Source organism: Mauremys mutica, chromosome 1 (genome assembly GCF_020497125.1).
Source record: "Mauremys mutica isolate MM-2020 ecotype Southern chromosome 1, ASM2049712v1, whole genome shotgun sequence".
Classification (NCBI taxonomy): Eukaryota; Metazoa; Chordata; order Testudines; family Geoemydidae; genus Mauremys; species Mauremys mutica.
This window is the reverse complement of record NC_059072.1, coordinates 40,050,376-40,072,985: the sequence shown is the minus strand read 5'-3', so window position 1 is coordinate 40,072,985 and position 22,610 is coordinate 40,050,376. Positions and strand designations below refer to the sequence as shown.

At 40.9% G+C, this 22,610-nt stretch overlaps 1 protein-coding gene across 1 annotated transcript in view; it reads left to right on the top strand.

The window, feature by feature from the left end:
• Positions 1 to 22,610, top strand: part of PLXNB2 (plexin B2) — a 335,252-nt gene that overhangs the window by 177,523 nt on the left and 135,119 nt on the right. Inside the window, exon 3 of the mRNA XM_045031102.1 lies at positions 12,718 to 12,799. Within this exon, the coding sequence (XP_044887037.1) occupies positions 12,798 to 12,799 (2 nt within the window). The 5' untranslated portion in view covers positions 12,718 to 12,797. The remainder of the gene's footprint in view (positions 1 to 12,717; positions 12,800 to 22,610) is intronic.

The following is a 22,610-nucleotide window of genomic DNA, read 5'->3' as shown; positions in this document are numbered from 1 at the left end:
TCATCAGCAGATGTTGCCGATCTTGGTGGTTTTTTGGCAGATGCTTGTCTGCCAGTCAGTACGCGGGCGCACATAGATGCCCCGGCAGGCGCAGTGGTGCCCGCGGGCACCGTGTTGGGGACCACTGAGACAGACTATGACGAGAGTGGACAGAAAAACCTGCTCTGTGTATTTTTCCATCACACATCCTAATGAGCAAAATGCAGTGTGCTTTTACTGTTGCCCCTGTGCTGAGTCGAAGCAGATTTGTGGAGTCTTGCAGGTCAGATTCCTATTTGGAGCAGAAATGTGCAGACACACTAAGAAAATATCTGACTGCACAAGTCCTGTTCCCTTGAACAGGAATGGTGGTAAACTGCATGCAGACAGCTCCCTGCGCGGAAACCTCAGGTAAAGCACCTCTGCCTTGTCCCCAAAAGTCATTTTTATCAACCATTATAGATATTGAATCACTCTGAGACTGATGGAGGGGGAATATTGCGAACTCTCATTAACTTTGCAACCCCCCAAAGTACTAGTAGGGAATCTCAAAACCCCAAGTGTCACAAGGTTCAACTGTTCTTTGTAACAGAATTGGTGATTTCACAGTTGGGAAGGAAATGTGGAACAAATAGAGGGCAAGTTCAGTGACATGCTAGTTACTTTATAGCTTGTTTATAAGCTTTATAGCTTATAATAACTGTTAGCTTGTTTCAAGTAATTTGAGTGATTTCTAGTTGCTACAACCCAAAGAACTGAGTTACAATTAACTGGAAGTTTTGGTTGTGCAGCAGTGAATCACTCGTGCTGCCTTTCCTATTCCCATCTTATCACTTCCTTGCATTGCCCTTCCAGGCAAGTAATCATGGCAAGCAATCCCCAGCGAGTCATTAATAGTGGACAGCAGCATCAGCAAGTTATTAAGAAAAACAAATCTACTTCAACTTTGCAGATGTCTGTCTTCCTGTGAAACATCAGAATGAAGATTGCCTGTATCTCACTGTTTCCTGTCTAAGAGCAGTGTGGTGGGGAGGAACAGAGAGTGTGTTTGTGGGGGGAATAGCCTCTGAGCCTGTGCATCTCAGCCCGCTTTAACACTTATCTGCATCCTTTGCCCAAACTTCCCACTGAAGGCTATTTAGTGATGTAAGTAAGTTTTTTGGTTAGTAATTCCCTTTTGCAGTTACGATTGCATGGCAGCCTATTTATATTAATGATATTTTTCCTTTTTTTACTGCTTGGCAAATCATACATGAGTTGAAACAAATGGAGGGATACATTAATTATTCAGCAGCCAATGAATTTCTCATCCTCACTAACTCAATCTAGGATTTGTAGACCTCTTTATGTGAACTATTTTTCAAGGTGGTGTGTGTGTGTGTGTGTGTGTGTGTGTTTTGTTTTTTTTTAAACTAATGTCTGTCTGTCTTTAAAGAAGGAAATTCAGGGAAAGTTTAATTCTGAAAATACAGGATTTTTTTGTCTGTAGTTAGTATAAAATCAAATTGAATAAATAAATCAAAGCAGTAGTTTTTCTGGAAACTCTAGGATGAATAAAGTTCAAATCCAAAGGTGTGTCCTATTCTAAAATTAAATGTGAAAATTGCCAAAAAAAACCTATTTCCTAAACATTTAAAAATCTCACCGTAGGCATTAATTTTTCATTGAAACAAAATTGAGAACTAAAGTAATCAAATCTCCTTGCATCTCAAATACAAATAAACCACAAAAGCGTGGGAAATGTAAATGATATATTTTCAGCAAGGTATACTGAGAATTGGATGGATAATTCAATTACCTTGGCTAGGAATTTTGGACAAACACTATCAAGTGATTAAAAAATTTTCCCTTGCCAGATAGGTTTTGACTCTTTCAATAGACCAGTGATTTGTCTAACACGTTGTGTCCCACTATGGCAAAAAACTGAGACATAGTTCAAAAGCCCTATAGTAAAAAGCTGGTCCATTGCTGGCAGCTATTGTCAGCAATGTCCCCCTACCCTTGCACCTCAACTACTAGTGTAGATGTAGGGTGACCAGATGTCCTGATTTTTGGGTCTTTTTCTTATATAGGCTCCTATTACCCACCCACCCCCTGTCCTGAGTTTTCACATTTGCTGTCTGGTCATCCTATGTAGATGGGACAGAATTGTTTCTAGCATCGTTATAGAAAGCATGATTCAGACTTGTTGGAAGTCTCCATGATACAGCAGCTAGTTTAAGTAACAGTACCATACTGACTGGCATGGTGTAAGTTGGAGGTAAAAAGTATGGAAATTAATGTTGCTCAGAGCAGCATTATTGTCTCCTACATACATAGGCTGCAGCTGATAAGCCAATGGAAGCACAACTAGTGTGTACGATGTGCTGCCAGCATTGCAAAGGGAAGTGCAGAAGCTGGTCAGAATCTCCACAATGGGGAAGAGGTCTGTAGGACCTCTGTTTCTGCAGATTTTTGTCCATGCATATTTCAGAGGCTAGGTCCTCATCCCTTTCCTCAGGCACTAGGATGTTTGTTATGGGCACCAAAGAACTCAGATAGATAGACATGAGCTGTATTACTGACAGCATCAAACTGCTGAGTGAGATTTCTCTTCCATCATCTTCTAATGTGAGAATATAACCATTTACTCCATAGATGATAAATAATGAAGCTCCTGTTGATTGCTGTGGCAGCAAACTGCTGACCAATCCACCCCTCTTCAACTTCGTACAAATCTGCAAGGAAGCCCATTCCCACAGTTGTTTTTACTGAAATGCTCACCAGCTGAAAGTGGAAATGAAGGGAGTAAGGTTAATGAGACCTCTGTCGGAAAGCGTAAACTAAAACTTTCAAGGAGTTCAGAGAAGTTCTCAACATTTTGTGGAGCCAGTTTTAAACAGCCTTAAGACATTTGTGGTTTGGATTGCTTTGGTTGGCCATTAAAATTCATTTAATATAGAGTAGCATTGAAACGAAAAAGGAATGTTTGTGGCTGCAGTGGATTTCCTCCATGGCTACAGGAAGAGTAAATTAGTTAACAGGAACTTGAAAGTATGGCCCAAGCGGTTAACCCTTTCTTTCTTAATGGAGCTTGCTCTTCCATTGTAATCCACTTTAAAAAGAAATTCAGTGATCAGTGCTTCTCCCTCCCCCCCCCCCTCTTCGTCCTCTCCATGGGAGAGCTTTAATTACAAAAACAGCAAGGAGTGAGTTGTTTGAACAGAAAATCTGGGAACTTCCTTTATAAATATTACTTTTCCCTTCATGTGAAACCAAAGCAGCTTCCTCAGTTCCTAAGCGCACATTTTTCTGACTCGGGCGCTGTAAAAACATGTATAAAAACATTAAATAATATAACCAAAAAAGGTTAATTAGGAAATGATACATTTATGAGCAGTTTTAGTTTAGTTCACAAACTGAAAAGGGGATACAGGGAAAATCCTGTTTCTGCTTTGTGATCCCATTTCCATCTCTGACGCCAGTCAGTACTGGGCTGGATCAGTATTGGATGGCAGTTCTAGTAACACTAAGTGCTGCAGGACATGGTTTCAGCAATTCAGTAGGAGGCTGTAGCAATGTGGGACTCACCCCTGCGGCGCCCCCTGCTGGTTGTCTCGGGGAACTAGCTTTCAGACTCCGGAGCACCCTCTGCAGGCCGGTGTCCCGCTGCTGCTGTGCCCCCACGTCCCTTCCTGGACTCCAGTGCCCCTTTATCTGGGGTGCTGCCCCCTGGCAGTAACCTCTCAGTCTTGGGGTCTCTCCTCCCCAGGGAACCCCCACCTCCTATCCCCACCTCGCCTCAGTCTTTGGCTACTGCCAGTCACCATCTATCCTCCGCTCACTGGGGTGGACTGCAGTATAATTGCCACTCACCATCGGCAAGGAGGGTTTGGACCTGCTGCCTTGGGCTGCCCTTGGGCTGCCCCTCTGCAACCCCAGTACCCAGTTTGGCCTTCTTCTAGTCCCGCAGCCAGGGGGTTTTCTAGGGTAGCTCCCCAGCTCCTCCCTGCTCCACTCCCAGTACCTTGCTCGGCTCCCTAGCAGCCAGGCCCTTCTCTCTCTGAAGGCAGAGAGAGACTGTTTGTTCTTCTGGCTCGCAGCCTCTTATAGGGGCCAGTTGGGCTCTGTTTGGGGCGTGGCCACAGCTCTGCCTGCTTCCCCCAATATGCCCAGTGGCTGCTTTCTCCTGCCACAGCCCATTCCTAGGGCTGTTTTAAACCCCTCAGGGCAGGAGTGGGTGTCCATCCCGCTACAGAGGTATTCCCCCCTTTGAGTCAGTATTCTGTTAAAGGGCGTTGTGCTGCTGGAGGATCTCTGCAGGGGTCCTTATTGTTTGATTAAAGCTACCATGGTATGTTTCATAAGAAATGGGGTTTTAATTTGATGAGCAGGTCAAATTCCAAATTGAGTAATTATTTTTCCCACCTAAAATTAGCCCCATCACTTTCAGTTGGGAATGATATTCTTCCCATGCCCTCAACTGTTGTGTGGTAATTATACCTGAGCTGGAAACTCTGAAATTTTGGTTGTGCGGGAGGGGAGGAGAAAGAGAGTGTTCTCTAGCAGAATGATTTTTTTCCCCCATGGACTAGCTGCATGGCAGGCAGGCCCCCCCCGTCTGTCCTCCATCAAGGCTGCCCAGGGAGCCAATCAGGCAAGGAACAGGTGCCCAGCTCTTCAGTAAGCCAGCCAAGCGGGGAACTAAAAGTCTAGGAAACCCCAGCTCCAGAGGAGTCTTGGAGCCCAGTGTGCCTGAGAGATTGGGAACTAGGGCTTCCAGGCTCCTGACTCCCCAAAAGTCCCGCAAGCCGTTTGCCACAAAGCAGAGAGCCTGGGCTGCTGAGGAATGAGCCAGGCGAGCTGGCTGGAATCAAGGCATCTTTCAAAACCTGCCTGGCAGGCAAGAGTCCAGTGGGAACCTGCCTGGTTTCCAATGGAACTTGGTTGAAATTTACTGATTCCCATGGAATGTTTAAATTTCAGTGAATTTTCTAACTAGCTTTAGTTGTGTTGGCTTTGTTTTTGCACCGTTTAACTAGCTGTGCACAGGGAATAAAACTCCAAAAACAGTGTGTAAGCCCTGTCTGGGGAAGATTTTACCTACCTTAGATACCCAAAGGGTCGGTCTCTCTCTTTTTATTAAAAATCATAAAAAATACTTTGGCTACACTTGTATGGCTTGTCATGCCAGAAAGTGTCGTTGAATTTTGTGCTTCACTCCAGAGGAGGCTGCATTTCATGAATTTCAGTGGGGGAATGTGATCCCTTATCTGATCATTGTGAAACTGAAATAGTTTCTGTAAAGCTCAGAACTCCCTGCTCAAAGTTATCTTCTCTGACCCTTTTCTCCTCCTTTCTCTTTCTCTGAAAGGCAAAAATCTGCAATATCCAGGCGGAACTCTCCATATCTGCACCCTCCTCTCCCCTCAATTTTACTATTGCTGAGTCCCTTATGTCCCCCTATCCCTCATCACTTTCTCCCCTCCTTGTTATGTTCATCTAACCACACTTCCCTCCTTTTGCTCCACCTTCCAAGGCTGCCTGTGCCTCTGGATCTATAAGGTTTCTCTGCCTCTCCACCAGCCTGCCTGCCTCTTACTCACACAAGGCAGTCTGTGTACTTAGGGAATAATCCTTCACACTGTTATGCAAGTACTCCCATTGGCTATGTGATTAAGGAATTGCAGGACTGGGCACAGAGATTGTAAAATCTCTGGGGCAGGGTAAAAGTCCTTTTGTGGGGCCAGTTTTAAACTGCCTTAATTACATTTGTGGTTTGGATGACTTTGGCCATTAAAATTCACATTTCTAAGGTACCATGCACACCAGTGGCACTATATAAATAAAGCTGTTTGAGGGCTTGATAGAAAAGGCTCTTTAGAAATAATATATTACTTCCAGTCTAGAGAAATGGAGGGCCCTTTAAAATTAGCTTTTACAAGCCCTGTGTGTTTAAAAACGTTTACATCTTTTTTTTTGTTTCCCTTTTGTTTAACCACCTCTGCAGGCCTGAGCATGTTTGAGCAGCCAAAGATCCTATTTCATGTAAGATCCTATTTCAAATCCAGCCCAGGCCAGATCAGTAGAAAATCAGTGCACGCTGAAATAAAACTGCCTGTGAAATTCCTTCACATGTGGGAAGATGGAAGAGGAAGAGTGTAATAAAGCAAATACTGATTTTCTTTTTGAGGTGAAAAACTCTGAAACACTGTTCTTGGGTGTTGCACAATCAACCTTGATTGAGCATTGATCATAGCACAATTTTGGTGTATTTTGTGTCCCTTGGGTAGCAGTTAATGGCTGTTTTTTTCAAACCAGCCACACAGGAATGGTAGGATATTTTATTGAACGAACAGAGGTACTTGTAAGTCTGAACATAGCTAACATAGTGAAATATGCCTAGTAATGCTTGTGATCTAAAAGTGCCTGTAGCTAATTCACTCTTAGGTCAAGTATATTTTTATTAGTTTGAAAAATTTAGGGTGAATCTAATCTGGTCTATAATTTGATTCAAGATTACATCAGCTCCTGTGATCTTCAGCAAATTTATCTGGCAACAGAGTTTTTTCAACTTTCAAAATGCCTTTGAATTAGAATAATATTATCCAAGGTGGTTGTGTGTGCTTCCCTTCTCCCCTTCACCCTCTTTTGTCGTGTGGTCTCCCTGAACACAAAAGAGAAATATAATTGTATAATAGTTGTGTGAGAGGAAAACTGCAGTATCCTTTCAGATCATTGAAGGGGAGAGGGGAAGGGGTAAGAGAGACTCTAAATCTAAAGTTGGGAGACTATCCGGTAGCTCTGAGTGCATGCGTGTTTGGATGTCTGCCAATATTATGCTGAATACCAGGGAAAATTTTCTTATGGTGAACTTGGTTCTACTGTGGAAATACGACCTTGGGGGAAGTCCTGTCTCTTAGCACATTTAAACCCCATCAGGCCAAAATCCTAGTGAATGTCTAATAGAGAGAAACCTGTTGTTGGTCCAAAGCAGAACATTGCCTGACCTCCCTCTTAGAGCAGTGTAATTTTGAGGGGAGTGGGTAGGAATTTCTTCAGGGGTTGGAGGGAGGAAGAAGGCAAATGTTCCATAGCAGATTATTTTTAATTCTAAATTTTACCTGTCTGAAAGCTTCCAAGTTGTTTTGAATGTAAAGTTACCTTGAGGGGGTAGGCATAGTGGGCAGAGAGAGTAGGAGTGCCGGTCTAAGAGGCACAGTAAATACAGTTTCTATCATGGATCTCACTACCTTGTTTGAGGTTACAGGGGGGAAGGAGGGGGTTTGTGTATATATGTTTCTATATGTGAATCATTAGAATACTGTGTGCCCACACACTTGAAAATCCTCATGAATACATAAGCAAAGAAACTGAAAGGAATTAGGCACCCAACTCCCATTGGAATTCATTGTGGGTTAGAAACCAGATTCTCTTAGACTGCTTTCAAAATCCCAACCACAATGTGTAATAATACGCTTGGTGTGATGTCAATGGAAACTTGCTGGGTGGATCTATTTAGGTCCTCCATGAGAGGTTTTTATATACTGACTTGAGTGTTTAGATTCATTGGACATACTCTAATTTCCTGTACATTTTGTGTTCAGTCAGGTCCTGGTCTGTGACTAAAGCTCCTGTGCACTATGTTATTACTAATAATAATAATGTAATTTTATTTCAGTATTGTCCTTCGGGCTTAATATACTTATGATACAGACAATTACTGCTTTTCGGAGTTGGGTCCTACAAGTCTCTTGGATAGTAAAGGGAAACAAATTTAACTGAAATGAATGGAGTAGTAAAAAAAAGTAAAAATTAAAACAGAAAACCCTGAAATTGAATAGTAGTAAAGTAAGCCTTGCTGCAAACTATAGAAAGATTATAATGGAAGGGCAGAGTAAAGGTGGTTGTGCTGCACTTTTGAGTGTTATCCAGCCAGACAAAAAACATTGTCTCAGCACATGCTGGGCTTTCCTTAACAGAATTTCATTATTTTCATTTTGAGTGGCTTAGCTATGAGTTATATGGGACAGATTAAAAAAACTCATCAGAATTCAGTAAAAATTAGGATAGAAAAGCAGGGTCAATTGAAACTTGAAAACCAGAGGATTTAACTGGAGGGAGTGACTCAGTGGATTGAAGGGAGGATCTGATTGATCTGCTCAAGTGAACAATTATACCAAAAGTTGGGACAGTTATTGGAAGGAGACAGAGAGGAAGCTAAGGGCAGTCTACACTACGAGGTTAAGTCGACCTAAGTTGTACAACTCCAGCTATGTGAATAAGGTATTTGGAGTCAACGTAGCTTAGGTTCACTTATTGCGGTGTCTACATGGCGCTGGGTCGACAGGAGAAACTCTTCTCGTCCGGTGGAGTCGATGGGAGAGCAATCAGTGGTCGATTTAGCGGATCATCACTAGTCCTGCTAAATTGCCCCCAGTGGATCGATTGCTGAAGTGTCGATCCACGTTAAGTGTAGATCTACCCTAAGAGGAAAGCTGTGGAGCAAATGAGTTGAGTGAACAGGAAGTGGACTAAGGTCAAAGAGGTAGAGAAAGCAAGCATGGAGAAGATGAACCACCAGGAGAGCAGCCTGCAACTGGAGCTGATGGTGATGGGAAGGGTATGTGGCTACACTGGTGCTAGACTATAACAATTTAGTAGAAAGTTCATTAGAAACTTAAATACAATATGCTAAGAATAGGGGTGGCCAACCTGAGCCCGAGGAGCCAGAATTTACCAATTTTCATCGCCAAAGAGCTACAGTAATACGTCAGCAGCCCCTCATCAGCCCCTCATCAGCTCCCCCCTGCTCCCAGCGCCTCCCGCCCACCCGCAGCCCTGCCAATCAGCATCTCCCCCTCCCTCCCTGCACCTCCTGACCAGCTGTTTCATAGCGTGCAGGAGGCTTGGAGGGAGAGGAGCGAGGGCATGGCAGGCTCAGGGGAAGGGGCAGAGTGGGGGCAGAGCCAGGGGTTGAGCAGTGAGCACCCCTCAGCACATTATAAAGTTGGCACCTGTAGCTCCAGCCCTGGAGTCGGTGCCTATTCAAGGAGCCGCATACTAACTTTTGAAGAGCCACATGTGGCTCCAGAGCCACAGATTGTCCATGCCTGGTTTAGACCTTTTGGCTAAACTCATGTTTAGTATCAGCTTAATGTCTGATGCAGCCTCTATTAGGAAATTTTATGTTTTGCCCTTATACAGACATGGATTCAGTCTGACAGGGCTTTCCTGTCTCTCTGAATATGAGGATCACTAGTTCAAAGTGAACGAAGTCTCAAGAATAGGCAAGAATATGAAAAACTACCAGCGCTGTTCAGTGTATCAGGCACACTAACCAAATGGCCAGATAAAGGGTATGAAACAGTGTAAAAGTCTATATGACCTTGGGGAAGTTATTTGACTTCTTCATGTATTCATCTTTTTAAAGTCGATTATACCCTGCTTCCAAGTCTGAGTAAAAAGTACTGTATATAATCTATTGTTATCACTCATTATTACATTAGCAGAAGATTTAGTAGGCAGAGTTCCACATTTTGCTCCTTGTGGCTTCTGAAACCATTTTTCAAACCTCCTAAGATTCAGCCTTTCCTCAGTAAAAGTCGCTTGTGCTCTGACATGATCTATCAGCCCCTGCTTCAACTCAAAGAGCATCTTATTTTGCAGTGCTAGAATAAGTTACTCTGCCAGGTATTTTATAGTACAGCAATTGCTCCTAGACTGCTTATATATTTTGAGTGCTAACTACACTACCATGTGTGGTATTCATCATCTTTTGATGTCCTGGAGAAAACTTGTGTTTGATAGAAAGGACAATGGTTGCATTGTGGAGGACAAAGCTGGGAGCAATTAGGTACGTCAGAGTGAATATAGCCTGGGTAGATTGATCACATATGCTACTGGCACATAGATTTTGACCTATGCAAAGACCCTATGTCTTGTGGTAGGTACTTAGTGTATTTGTGAGGGGCAAAGTAATAGGTTCCCTGCAGGCTGTGGGCTCTTATGTTACCATATCTACAGCTGAGTACTTTTCACATACTTTTGCTGGAGGCTGAAATCCTAATATGAACGTCCAAGCCCCCTGTGTCACTTGCTCTTAAGATGTTGAAAAAGAACTGTTGTGGCATGAACAAGAGCTTAAAAATCTTGCAGCAGATGGTATCACCTGTACCCAACTTAATCCAGCCAAAACAATCTGCCACTGAGAGTGGAGAAGGCTGGAAACCTGAAGGCTCAGTTTGAGGAAGGAGGGAGTGAAGAGTAGCAATCTGGCACAAACCTTGAGCTTATCATGAAAGAGGCTTCTTATTTATTTTATAGATCACTAAATTACCTACAGTTTGGTGGAGAATTCTCTGGCACTGCTAGCTAGCAAATACAAACTAAAACGCTTGGGTGTTTGATATGGTTTGAGCATTGGCCTGCTAAACCCAGGGTTGTGGGGCCATTTGGAGCAAAAATCTGCTTTGAGCAGGGGGTTGGACTAGATGACCTCCTGAGGTCCCTTCCAAGCTTGATATTCTATAATTCTATGTGCTGTTACATTCCTGTGATAGTTGACGCATTTGCAGTCTACTTACCACATGCTAGTTTCTTTGGGTGCATTGGGAGGGATTTTATAAGAAATGGAGTTCATGGTACTGCTGACAGTGTGTGTAAATTATCATTAAGGAAAGAGCCTTGTAGTTAAGGCACAGAAGAACTGGGAGTTTTCAGATTTGAGTTTTATTTATAGGCTCTATCAAAGACTTCCATGTAATCTTCAGCAAGTTGCTTAATCTCTGTTACCACAGTTTCCTCCATCTGTTACCGACTTCATGGGTAGTTGTAAAGCTAAATTCATGAATGTTTGTAAAGAGAGCCTTGAATGGAAGGCAACATGTAATTGCAAAGTGTGAGCTCTATTTCAACATGATGAAAACTGAGACCCACCTGTTTGCTCACAAACCCTATCATCTTCCTTTTTTCTTGATTTCTGTTAACACCACAATCCTCCACATGATTCTGACACTAAAGTTGTGGGGCTTCCCCTTCCTTCACACATTCAAGATGTTGGTCTTTTCTCCACAAGATACTAAAATCATCCCTTTGTCTGTCCTTGAGGCTAAAACATTTGCCAGTATCTTGCTTAGCTTCTGCCTTTGCTTACAACTTTGTCTTTTATGCCCATCCTGATTCCTGTGGTACTCAACTCCAGTCTATCCAGAACATCTAAAATCAGCTTTTTTGCCTTTTCTGCTGCATCACACTCCTCCTCAAGTCTCTGTGTGAAGGTCACAATTCTCACCCCCTCCTTGAAGGGACTGCATCATTTTGCCCATGCCAACATCTCTGTTCTCAATTCTTGCCCCTCCATTCCTTTGCCTTCTTGCTGTAATGAAGGGTACCTCACCACTCTGTTTCATGCCGCCTCCTTGCTTGGAATGACCTCTCTAGCCTAGTGCATCAAGCATCCTTCTTTCAAATTCAGATCCTTCTTTCTTCAGATTCAAACGCCAAAGATCAGAAAGGTGCCCTGACTCAGCACCCCTGAGTTTTCCAAAGCATCTTTGTGTCTGATCTTTGTCTATTTTGATTGCAAGTTCCTTCAAAAAGGGATCAGATTTTCCTTTGTGTCTTGTATAGCTCTGAGCAAATTCTTGGTACATCATAAAGAATAATAAAGTAGTATCAGAGAATGGAAGTGGGGTTGGAAGAGATGAATTGTGTGTACCCTTAAATAGTGCTTATTACCATGGCAACTAGACACATGGAATGCAAAGAACATTAAACCCAGTCAATTTTTTTACAAAATAAATAAGCCTTAGGTGCCATGAAGCACACTGGACTCTGGTGCTAACAAACCACCATGAGGCATGACTTCCAAAGGTGAAGGCCTTCAACTAACACTCCTTGAGGAAGCTAGAGGCCGGCAGGCCATAGTCTCAAACTCAGATCCAGAGGTGAACTGGGGTGGGGAATGATTTGAATCTAGTAGTCTGGTTTAGGACTGTGTCCAGGTTTGCTAGGTTCAGTAGTTTCACAATCCTTTATTGCATATATTGGTATACACAGTACACTGCTTAAAGGGACACAAACTAATCTGTACATGCTTACAGAAAGTATCTGTAAGAAAAAAAACAGCATTGTATTGCCTACTGATGGATATCCATTGCTGGAGATTTCTTCCAAAACAGTCATCCTCTTCATATTCAAGTTGAACAGCCTAGTTTTACTTCCTTTTAACATCATTTTTATAATAGAGCAGTGGTCTTGAGTGCTAATGAGGCAGTATTTTATCTGCCCTTAGATGCCTAGGTGCTGTTTCCCCTCTACAAAGTATTCTGAAGCTGTCTGATCCTGCCAAGGTGCTGAGCACTTCAGACAATGGAAGGTGAGAGTGCTCGGGTTCTCCTAGAGTGCAGTCAGAACATACAAAACCCAATCCTTAATATAAAACATACATTCTTTCAGGTACTGTACCATATGAGTTCTCAATGCTTTAGTGATTAGTCATATGTCTGCAATTAATTGTATGTCTGACTTGCCTGAGCCAGTATTGAAAGTGAACCCAGAGCAGTGCTCCGTTTAGTCTTGGGATTCAAACTTACGGTATGGCAAAAAATTGTTTAAAAAGGAATAAACTTGACTCTATATACATTTTTTAAATACAAGGTTCTGAGCCATTACAGAACACCTTACATAAGTAGTCCAAAGTGTAAGAAGAATAAATACAATGGATATTTTTGTAATCCTTTTCCTTGTTTTTCATAGGTAAAGGTGAAAAAGAAGAAGATTGAAAACTGTCCTGGAAAAGAACTAAGTGCAGTAAAGAAGAGTTAGTGAAAAAGTAAATGTAAGTATTTCAGTTTTTCACAAATAAAGTAGTTCAAAACTGCTAGTGCTGTATGATCAGAAACCATAAAAATGATTCAGTAAACTGATGATGCCAAAATAAAGATCTAATTTTGAAATCCCAGTACGTTTAATATTTCTATGGAACTTGGGACTAATTTTGAGCACACCAAGAATACTCAGTCAGGATTTGTGTGTTTTTATTAACTGTAAAAAGACAAACTTTAAAAAATTTGTAGGCAGTACTCAACTTAAACTGTTACCATGATCTTGCCACTGTTGTTAGCTGTCCGTTTCAAGCAGACATGAAGAGGCAACCTTGGGCTGTCAGTAAATGCCAGTTTTAAACAATGTGTTTAAACACGAGTTGGGATCCCTGAGTCCTGTACTGTAGACATATTTTCCATTTCAAATGGGATTTAGGTTTACTTTGCCCCATATGTAGTCTCTATAGCTGTGTGTATTTTTGCACTGAAGATTTGGATTTATAATACGAATTTCAGTGCAATGTTTTTCTATTTCACTGTAAGTAGAGTTTTCAATGCCTGAAGTTTACTGCCCTCTGGAAGTCATTTTTTCAAATATAGAGGCAATTGTTTTCTAACAGGAAGCTAAGATCTCCAGTTAATATGTTAAATCCTTTAAAAAAAAAAATTACATCACCATGAGTGTATAAACCATAATCCTATTTCACAACTTTTACAGTTTTATTGCAATCTGTATTGAAAGCATATACCATATTTTACTTCTCCTTGGTCTAGGAGTGTTTGATAATATTGTTACATACCTTACCTATGTAGTAGCTATGATACCTTTTAATAGGTAAAATTAGAACATTCTCTGTGTGTCATAAACTCTCCGCTGCTAACGGAAGTTCTCCTTTTGCTTAAGTGTGCTTTTGGAACAGACAGATCTGAGTGAGTTGTATCCTTGCTGTCACCATGGGACGTTCTGAGTGGCTATAATGGTAGTGATAACCATGCTGCCACAGATTTCTTCCAGTCTTTTTAATTTACTACATTTTCCCAACAATCTCACCTCCTGTTTCCCATGGCTGCAAGTTTCTGTGAACTCATAAAATTACTAGCCAGTCAGTAGTGCAAAAACCATCAACCATCTATAAGAGGGCAACCTTGGCTTATGAGATTGTTGTTGTGTCTAGAAGTTATTGGGATCTACTTAAATTAAGTAGAGATTCAACAACAAGGTGTATAAGCCAAAGGTTCACTGATCATGTCTGCACCGAATGAATGTCCATACAGCGCTACCTGGTGCCTACTCTGCACATCATCAGTCTAAGTTTCACTAGAGACGTTGATGGTTGAAGGATCAAAGCTTAACAACCTCCTAGCATGCGGTGAAGTTAAAACTTAGAAGGATTTCCGAGGAGCTATCACTGGTTGTTCAAGTCCTGAAGTTCTGGGGATGATGTCCCTAAGGCATTACAATGACCCTGATTCAGCCAGTGATATTTTTTGAGAATCTAAGCATTTTTGAGTTTTGTGTTATACTCTGCTCTTATGACTCACCGTCTAAATACCACAGTGATATGTGTCTTACAAACACCAAAGCAAGATATATTTAATGAGCATGTGGCAATAACTATACATTCAAACTTTCTGAAGTCTCAGGATGGGGGGGGCATGGGGAAGGGGGAGCACTCTTGTATAGCAGTTGAACCAGCATGTTTGCATTATAATTGACTGAGTTGTTTTTCATGTCAGTCTCATCACTTAGTGCGCCATTTCAATTTTTTTTCCTTCTGTTTTCTCATGTTTATGCAGTAAGCAGAATCTTTTAAAGAAATAAACATGCAGCAGGGTACAGAGACATTTAGTATAGGGGATTTTAATTTCAAAATAGCTTACAAGTTTAAAAATTGCCCTTCAAAATATATAAAACCTAATCTTCAGAAAATGAGTCATTTTAGTCACACATTGAAACTCGGTATACATCAAGCCGCTTTAAATTGATGGTTACCGTGTTGGCAAAATGTCTTGTTCTATATGTTCCTCTGTCAATTTCAATAGAAAAACATACCAGTTAGTTAAATTAGTGTCAACATTTTTATCCATGGTGGCAGAATTAATGTGATCTCTAATGCATATTGTTTTTCATCTGTTTTAACTTGATGAACATACAGATTAAAGCTCTGAGTGGAAACATCATTTCTAATTTATATACGTGCCTTTGTACCAGTAATGCATTGCAAATAGAAGCATATCTTGCTAAATTTTGAATTCTTTGTCAGATACTAATCCCGTAGTGTCCAAGAGATTTGGATAGCACTGGTTTAGCAGATATATGGAGTGGGACAATACCTCTTTATAGCCACTGTTTTTAAAAGACTTAATTATTTTGTATTACCATAGCACCTAGAGGCACAGAACACCCAGAATGGATTTATGCAATAAAAATGATTTTTTTTTGTTTTGGCACAGAAATGTGGAAAGGCGATATGAAACACATTATGATTGAAGCATGTTATATTAATTTGGCATTGCAGTTGAATGGTTTTGTTACTCAGTTACTTTTAAAACTGAGTAGAATAAACCTCCAAAAATACTTTTAAGCACTTGTGCTTCCAGATGCTTATTCTGGAACCAAAAGGTGGGAGAAATTTTGCTTCACTGCTTTCCCCTCACAGCTGAGTTAGATGGTGGGAGGAAGGGCAACAACAGTAAAACTAGGTTGTGTGGGGAGAGATGGAAAGACAGAAAGGGGACAGGAAGGTGGTAATTGCACGGGGACATGCTAATTATGCAGAGTGAAGGGGGTTGTCAATGTGGGAGGATGGAATGGGACAGTGCACATGGGGCTGCGGAAGTAGAAAGCGTGCAGGGAGCCAAAAGATCACTGACTAGGTTTAAACCGTGTGTGTGTGTGTGTGCGCGCGCATGCACACTCACAGGGGGGAGACATGCAAATTGAGACACTTGAATTTGACTCTTCTTGTATATTTATAATCATCTGAGGTCGGCAGGACAAATACTTAATGTATTCCTTTTTACTAATTGCTCCCAAACAAATGATTATTAAATAAATGCACTTATAAAGAACCTGGCTAGAACACCAGTATTGCCACAGTATGTGTTTTCTCATGTGTTTGCACAATGCCCAACTCGCTAGGTGCCAGACCCTTATGGAAGCTCTGGGCAGTATTATAGTAATTTGACTGTAAGCATACAGTAGAACCTTAACATTACGAACACCAGAGTTATGAACTGACCAGTCAACCACACACCTCATTTTGAACCGGAAGTATGCAATCAGGCAGCAGAGACACCCCCCCCCCACGCCTGCCCCCTCAAAAAGGGCAAATACTGTGCAGTCAGGGCCGGTGCAACCATTTAGGCAGCCTAGGCAGTCACCTAGGGCGCTAGGATTTTGGGGGCACCTTTTTCTTCAGCAGCAACTGCGGTGGCCGGATCTTTGGCCGCCCCGGTCACCGCTGGCATTTAGGCGGAGGAAGCTGGGGCAGGGGAGCGCGGGGAGGGCCCCCTGCAGCAAGTAAGGGGGGGAGGCGGCACACAGGGGAACTCCCCGTCTCAGCTCACCCCTGCCCTGCCTCCTCCCCGAGCATGCCGAGGCTGCTTCACTTCTCCCGCCTCCCAGGCTTGCGACGCCTAAGCTGATTGGCACCGCAAGCCTGGGAGGCAGGAGAAGTGAAGCAGCCATGGCGTGCTCAGGAAGGAGGAGGAGCAGGGGTGAGCTGCTTCACTTCTCCTGCCTCCCAGGCTTGCGGCGCCAATCAGCTTAGGTGACGCAAGCCTGGGAGGCGGGGGAAATGAAGCAGCCCTGGTATGCTCGGGGTGGAGGTGGAGCAGGGGTGAGCTGGGGGGGGCGCCTCAGGGCGGGAGTGCGGGGGGGGGGAGGGGCGGGCGCAAGGTGGAAGTTTCGCCTAGGGCGCGAAACATCCTTGCACCAGCCCTGTGTGCAGTCCTATACTATTTTAAACATAAACTACTAAAAAGGGAAGAAGTTTAAAAAAAATTGACAAGGTAAGAACTGTTTCTGTGCTTGTTTCATTTAAATTAAGATGGTTAAAAACAGCATTTTTCTTCATAGTGACGTTTCAAAGCTTTACTAAGTCAATGTTCAGTTGTTCTTTTGAAAGAACCATAATGTTTTGTTCAGAATTACATTTCAGAGTTATGAACAACCTCCATTCCCGAGGTGTTCATAACTCTGAGGTTCTACTGTATGTCTATATTGCAGCTGGGAGTGAGCCTCCCAGCCTGTGTACACAGACTTCCACTAGTGGGACTCGAGTTAGCATGCTAACATGGATGTTGTGGCTTGGGTGGCCCATAAACTTATGAGGTCTGTGCATTAAATGAGACAGGGATCCAGTGGAAAAAATAGTATGTGATTATGTAATTAACAACTGTTATCATAATGCTTATACACTCAGATTCCAGAACTCTTTTTTTATATTTTAAGGAATACATTTGTCTTTCTTGAGATGTAGTAGATCTGCACATTAATCTTTTACTTTCTGGTATTCCTGCCAAATAACCTACCACAGTATTTACTTTGTACAATTTAATATCTAATATCAAGGAGACAGTAAAGTAAATTCTTAGCATTTTAGGAGAGCTGTGGCATCAGGTTCAACTTCAAAATATCAGCCTACCAGAATGCTTAACATTTTGATCTTTAAGAGTGGTCTCACAATATTAGCTAATACTCACAGAACACCTGTCAGGTAAGTATTATTATAGATGAGGAAACTGAAGCAGTGTTTAAAGCCAGCATTTTCAAAGTTGGGTGCTGAGGATTAGGCGCCTAACTAACTAGCCTGATTGTCAGAGGGGATGGACATCCTTAACTGTAGTAGACTTCAATTGGAGCTCCAAGTGTTTGCATGCCTGAAATTCAGGTCGGTTATTTTGATATCTCAATCTGAATTTAGGCTCTAAATCTGAGGCCCAAAGGTTTGGGAGTGTTGACCAAAGTGAGTGGCCCAGGGCCAAAGAGACTACAATTCAGGAGTTCTTGGTTCCCAGGAGCTCAAGACCTTGGGCCCGCACCCCTTTTCATAGCATCAGGCAAAGAACTCTTGTTGGAGCAGCAAAAGGAATGAGGAATGTGCACAAAATAGGCAAGTCTGGGAGGGTCTTCCTTTGAAGATTTTATTGAGCGGGGTGGGGGGCGGTGAGGGCTGTGTAAAGGGGGAAAGGTGCTTGAATTTGGAAGGCAAATATAATGGCAGTTAATTTGTCCACCTCCCACTGTTAGTTTCATTAAAAATGTGAGTTACCGTGTTATTTCTGATGTACTTTCTGCTCCTCTTTCCCCGTTCTGTTACACAGTCAGCACGGTGACATAATTGGGCTGGAGAACAAATTTGCATGCTGTTTGGCCCTAACAAAAAAGAGCATTGGGATATTAAATGAGCAACATGTCCCGTTCAGCATGCCGTTTAATGTATTGCTAAGCACAATTTTAGTTAAAACGTGGAATTTATTTTCAAGTGCATTATGTCATGTCATGTAAGCGGTTATTATATACCTGTTTGCTTGCTGAAAGTCTGTGTATTGTACAGTGCCTTTGTACTGGTGAGTGACACATTGAGCTTGCAGTGCTACAGCATTCCCTTCTCACTACTGCAGAGCAGGTGGGAAACTAAACAAAACTGCAGCAAAAGGCTTTTGGCTGATAGGGATTGTTACATAGGGGAGGGGAAAACCTAGAGTACAAAGAAAGGGTCTCGACTGATGGAACAGCACAGAGCAGGCACATACAGCTGAAGTAATAGTCGGCATTGTCTGGATTTCAGATTCAGAGAACTTCATTGCTGCTTTGGTCCTACTTGAAGTGAATAAATGCTACTGCCAGGAACAAAGCCCAAAAGGGGGGGAGGGGAAAAGGAGAAAGTGATGACTCACACCCCCATCTCAATCCCCAGTAGAGCGCTCCGCTCTCCCCCCCCCCCCAAACGGCCATGTGTTCTGGTTTTATAAATAACTAAGCATTTGAAATGTTCAGCGTAGGCTGGGTGTGCATTGATACCGTATTAGAAGAATGCAGGCATCTACAGAAAAATGCTAAAGCAAAATTAAACTCTAGTTTATTTTTGGACTGGATTGTGTCATCCTATAGGGATATTTGGAGAGGAACAAAGCAAAACTAAGCCTCCATAGTGTTCAAGAAACCATCTAGAAAACTGTGGGCACACTAGAATAGAATTTAAGGTCAGTCATGTAGGTTACTATTTTAAAGCTGAACCACAGCTTTTCTAGTTCTCATTTTGTTGTGGCTTCACTGAACAATTTCTATTTAATGCACCACATATTTCCTTTTCACCTTAAATGTGAGTGAATAAAAATCTGCTATTTTTATCTGTCACAAAGTAATCTTTAGACAACATGAAAGAGAGTACTGACACCACATTTCCAATTAGCTACTGATGTTTACTGAATATTTATATTTTAAAAAAAAAGTTATTTTAAAAAAAAGTACGGTATATAGCTAAACAGCCTTTAAAGAGTCCATCTGTGAAAAATAGTTGATGACATTGGTTCTAGATCCTCAAAATATATCTTCAAAAAAGCCCTAATTTATAGATGTCTTTGGAAGATTGGGACTTTCAGGTTACAATGCAAATTTGGGAAATCTAGTGTATTTCATAATTTTTTTTACTACAGTGATTTAAGCAGTTGTTTGATATGAACAGATGTGAACTGAAACATTATAATTATAAATCAAAACAGCTTACATTAACATGTCAATTTGTTTTCAATATACCCCTTCCACTGCTCTCTACCTTTACCACCACTACTTTTGTGCTAACGAAAAAATACCCTGGGCTCTCAGGATTTTTATGCTGTTTGTATGAATATATTTGTAAAAGCCAATGTGATTTTATTTTCTCCACTTGCAGACTGTAAATTAGTGTTAATGAACTGTGAAATATATTAACATTAGTTCAGTTTATATTTAATAATGAAAATCCTCACTTACTAGGGTTGACATAGGGATTAAATAATATTTTGTAATTTTATGCCAAACTCAATGCAAGTACTAGTCAAGTAAATCATTTAATGTTGACCTTAAATGTGTTCATAAAAAAATCCTATTTGAATTTAGATACTTTTTTGTACATTGTTTTTTTTATATTTGACTCTTCTGTTACTATAACCTTTAATTTGACTTTGCAAAGTGTGATAAATTAATTACCCCAAAAGAGGAAGTAAAGATCTCGATTTAAATATCAACCTTTTTATTAGTGGTCACTTTTTTGTTAAGTTATTTAAACATGATACATAGTATATAAGCTGGTTTACATTTGGTTGCTTTCCACAGAATGACATGAGTTCCATTTGTGGCTAGCTCAAATGAACACAAAGCAGAATCACAGTCTGTAGGAACTTTTGAGTTGGGAGTTACGATGTTATACAATATTTATGAAATAAACAGATTTTTTTTAAATGTCTAGAAACATCCAGAAAACTCTTTGAAAAATATGGTGGGCTGATCACATTTAGGCATGTGAGGCCTGAGTAAAACTAACTTTTGTTTTCAAAGCATGCTGGGTTTTTTCAACATGAGGAAGGAGGGCTTTCTACATAGGTGTGTCTTGAAGGAATGAATAGATTTGGGGCCATGGCTGATTATCTTAGAGTGGTGATCACCTTAGGTTTCTTTCTGAAATAAGTTTTCTTTGTGGAAATGTGCTCACAAATTGACACCTGTCACCATGATAGCTTAAGTGCTGGACAACAATTACAGTAGAATTTGGCATGCTTATGCGGGAGATATATTCTGACGCCCTGCTCTCCTCCTTTTTCTCCTCTTCCTCCCTTTTTTTGAGGTGATTCATTCTTTTATGACTGTCTTCTACTCTCTCCAAACTCCTATGGTGGAGAACTCCTGTGATGGCAAGGGATGGAGATGCCATTTCTAGGGAAGGCCTTATTGGGGAAATAGGGCTGGGGTTTAGACTTGAATGTAGTCTTCCATGTTTGGGGCACACTACTAAGAAAGCTCTGCCCTATGTGCCTTAAGTCTTGTCTAGGACAGGTAGTCTGTGATGGTATGTCTACACTGCATCTGGGAGTCAGCCTAACAGCCTGGGGAGACACATTCATGCTAGCAAGGCTCAAGCTAGTGCACTAAAATAGAAGTAGACTATTCTTCTCTCAAGCCTAGAGCTGCAACACCTACATTGCTATTTTTAATGTGCTAACTTGAGCCCAGTTACCCCGAGTCTGTCTATCTGTTGTGGGAGGCTTGCTGCCAGCTGCCGTTTAAACATACCCCAAGAGCCTGGTTCTCTCCCATTAACGGCATTGTAGATCAGGACTGAGTATGAAATTCAGTCTGTAAATAGATTGCCAGTGAAGTTTATAGACCACTGATGTCATGTGTTCACATCTGCTTTTGTTAGACATTAAGTGTGCTGTCAGGGTGGATTGATTTAAATCAACAATTTTTAATCTTGATTTAAATCAGCAAGCAGGAAACCTTGATTTAAATGGGCACTTTTAATTGAGTTTTGCATTTGTACTTTTACTTTTTAGATATTTTCCTAAAGACTGATTTTGGTTGGTTGGTAAGCATTAAAGCATGTTGATTTGCAATGAAATATTACCTAAATGTGGTGCTTTTTTGCTAGCCAAGAGGTTACATTGTATCTATACATATTTATTAAAGCAGTTATGTAGCTTAACTAACACTTATTCAGATTTAATTTTTACGTTTTTATTATGTTAGAAAATGTTGAATAATGCTTTTCTTGTTTGTTAAATTAATTTTTTACTTGTGATTTGTATCAAGCTCTGTTTGGATGGAAATTTAAATTCAATTAAGAATGCACAAAAATAGCATTTTTTTAATTTAATAAAACTACTTTATGTGCTGGATACAAACTTTTTTTCTCCTCTAAACATGTTTTTCATTTAAAACTCTTTTATTAAACAATGTAAGTATTACTGTAGTTAGTGAATTGAAGTGATTGTTTCTGCTAACCGTGTGCTTCAGGATTTTAGAACTAGTAGATCTCATCCTTTTACACCTAGTTTTTATTCATAGATTGGAAGAGACCAATCTTTCCTGCTTTCAACTTCAGATTGGTTTTTAACTTTGAATGATCTAGTCATTGAACTCAACTAGATGAATAAACTGAAACAAAGAAGAAATTCTCTCTTCACCTGCAGAAGTTGTTTCTGCTCTCAAAAGCTGGTTTAGCACTTTAAAAAATTATTAGCTTGGTTCCAAGTGGTTAGCAAGTGACTTCCCTAAGTTTATTGGTTTGACTTTCCCTAAAGTTTGCCAGCAAATATGTGCTGCTTTAATATTATTTCTGGTATTTAATTAAAATGATTTTAATAGATTGTAATAAATTTAGGGCTTAACAAAGGTTGTCAACTTAGAATTTAATTTTTAATGTTTTTTAAAAGAACCTGTATTTAATTTAAATTTTGATTTTTGTCCATCCCATGTGCTGCAGCTGCATGCTGCATCAATTGCAGTTTTATAGTTGCATTCGTATTCATACCCTGATGATTCATAATGGAAAATTCCTAATCTAAGAGGAAGGGATGGAGTCCCTGGATTAATCAAAGTTAGTAAATATTGTTCCTCACCACTGATGCAGTTGTGTCTAGCTATCTTATCTTAATGATTAGGTCAAATGCCCTCAAATTTAAATATTTTCATTGTAGTAAACAGAACTATATAATATAGTTAATGTCAAGAAGAAGAAATAATAAAAATCCTTTCTAGAAAGCATTAGCTAGGATGCTTGATATAAAGATTGGGAGAAACTCATAGATCTTAAGGTCAGAAGGGGCCATCCTAATAATCTA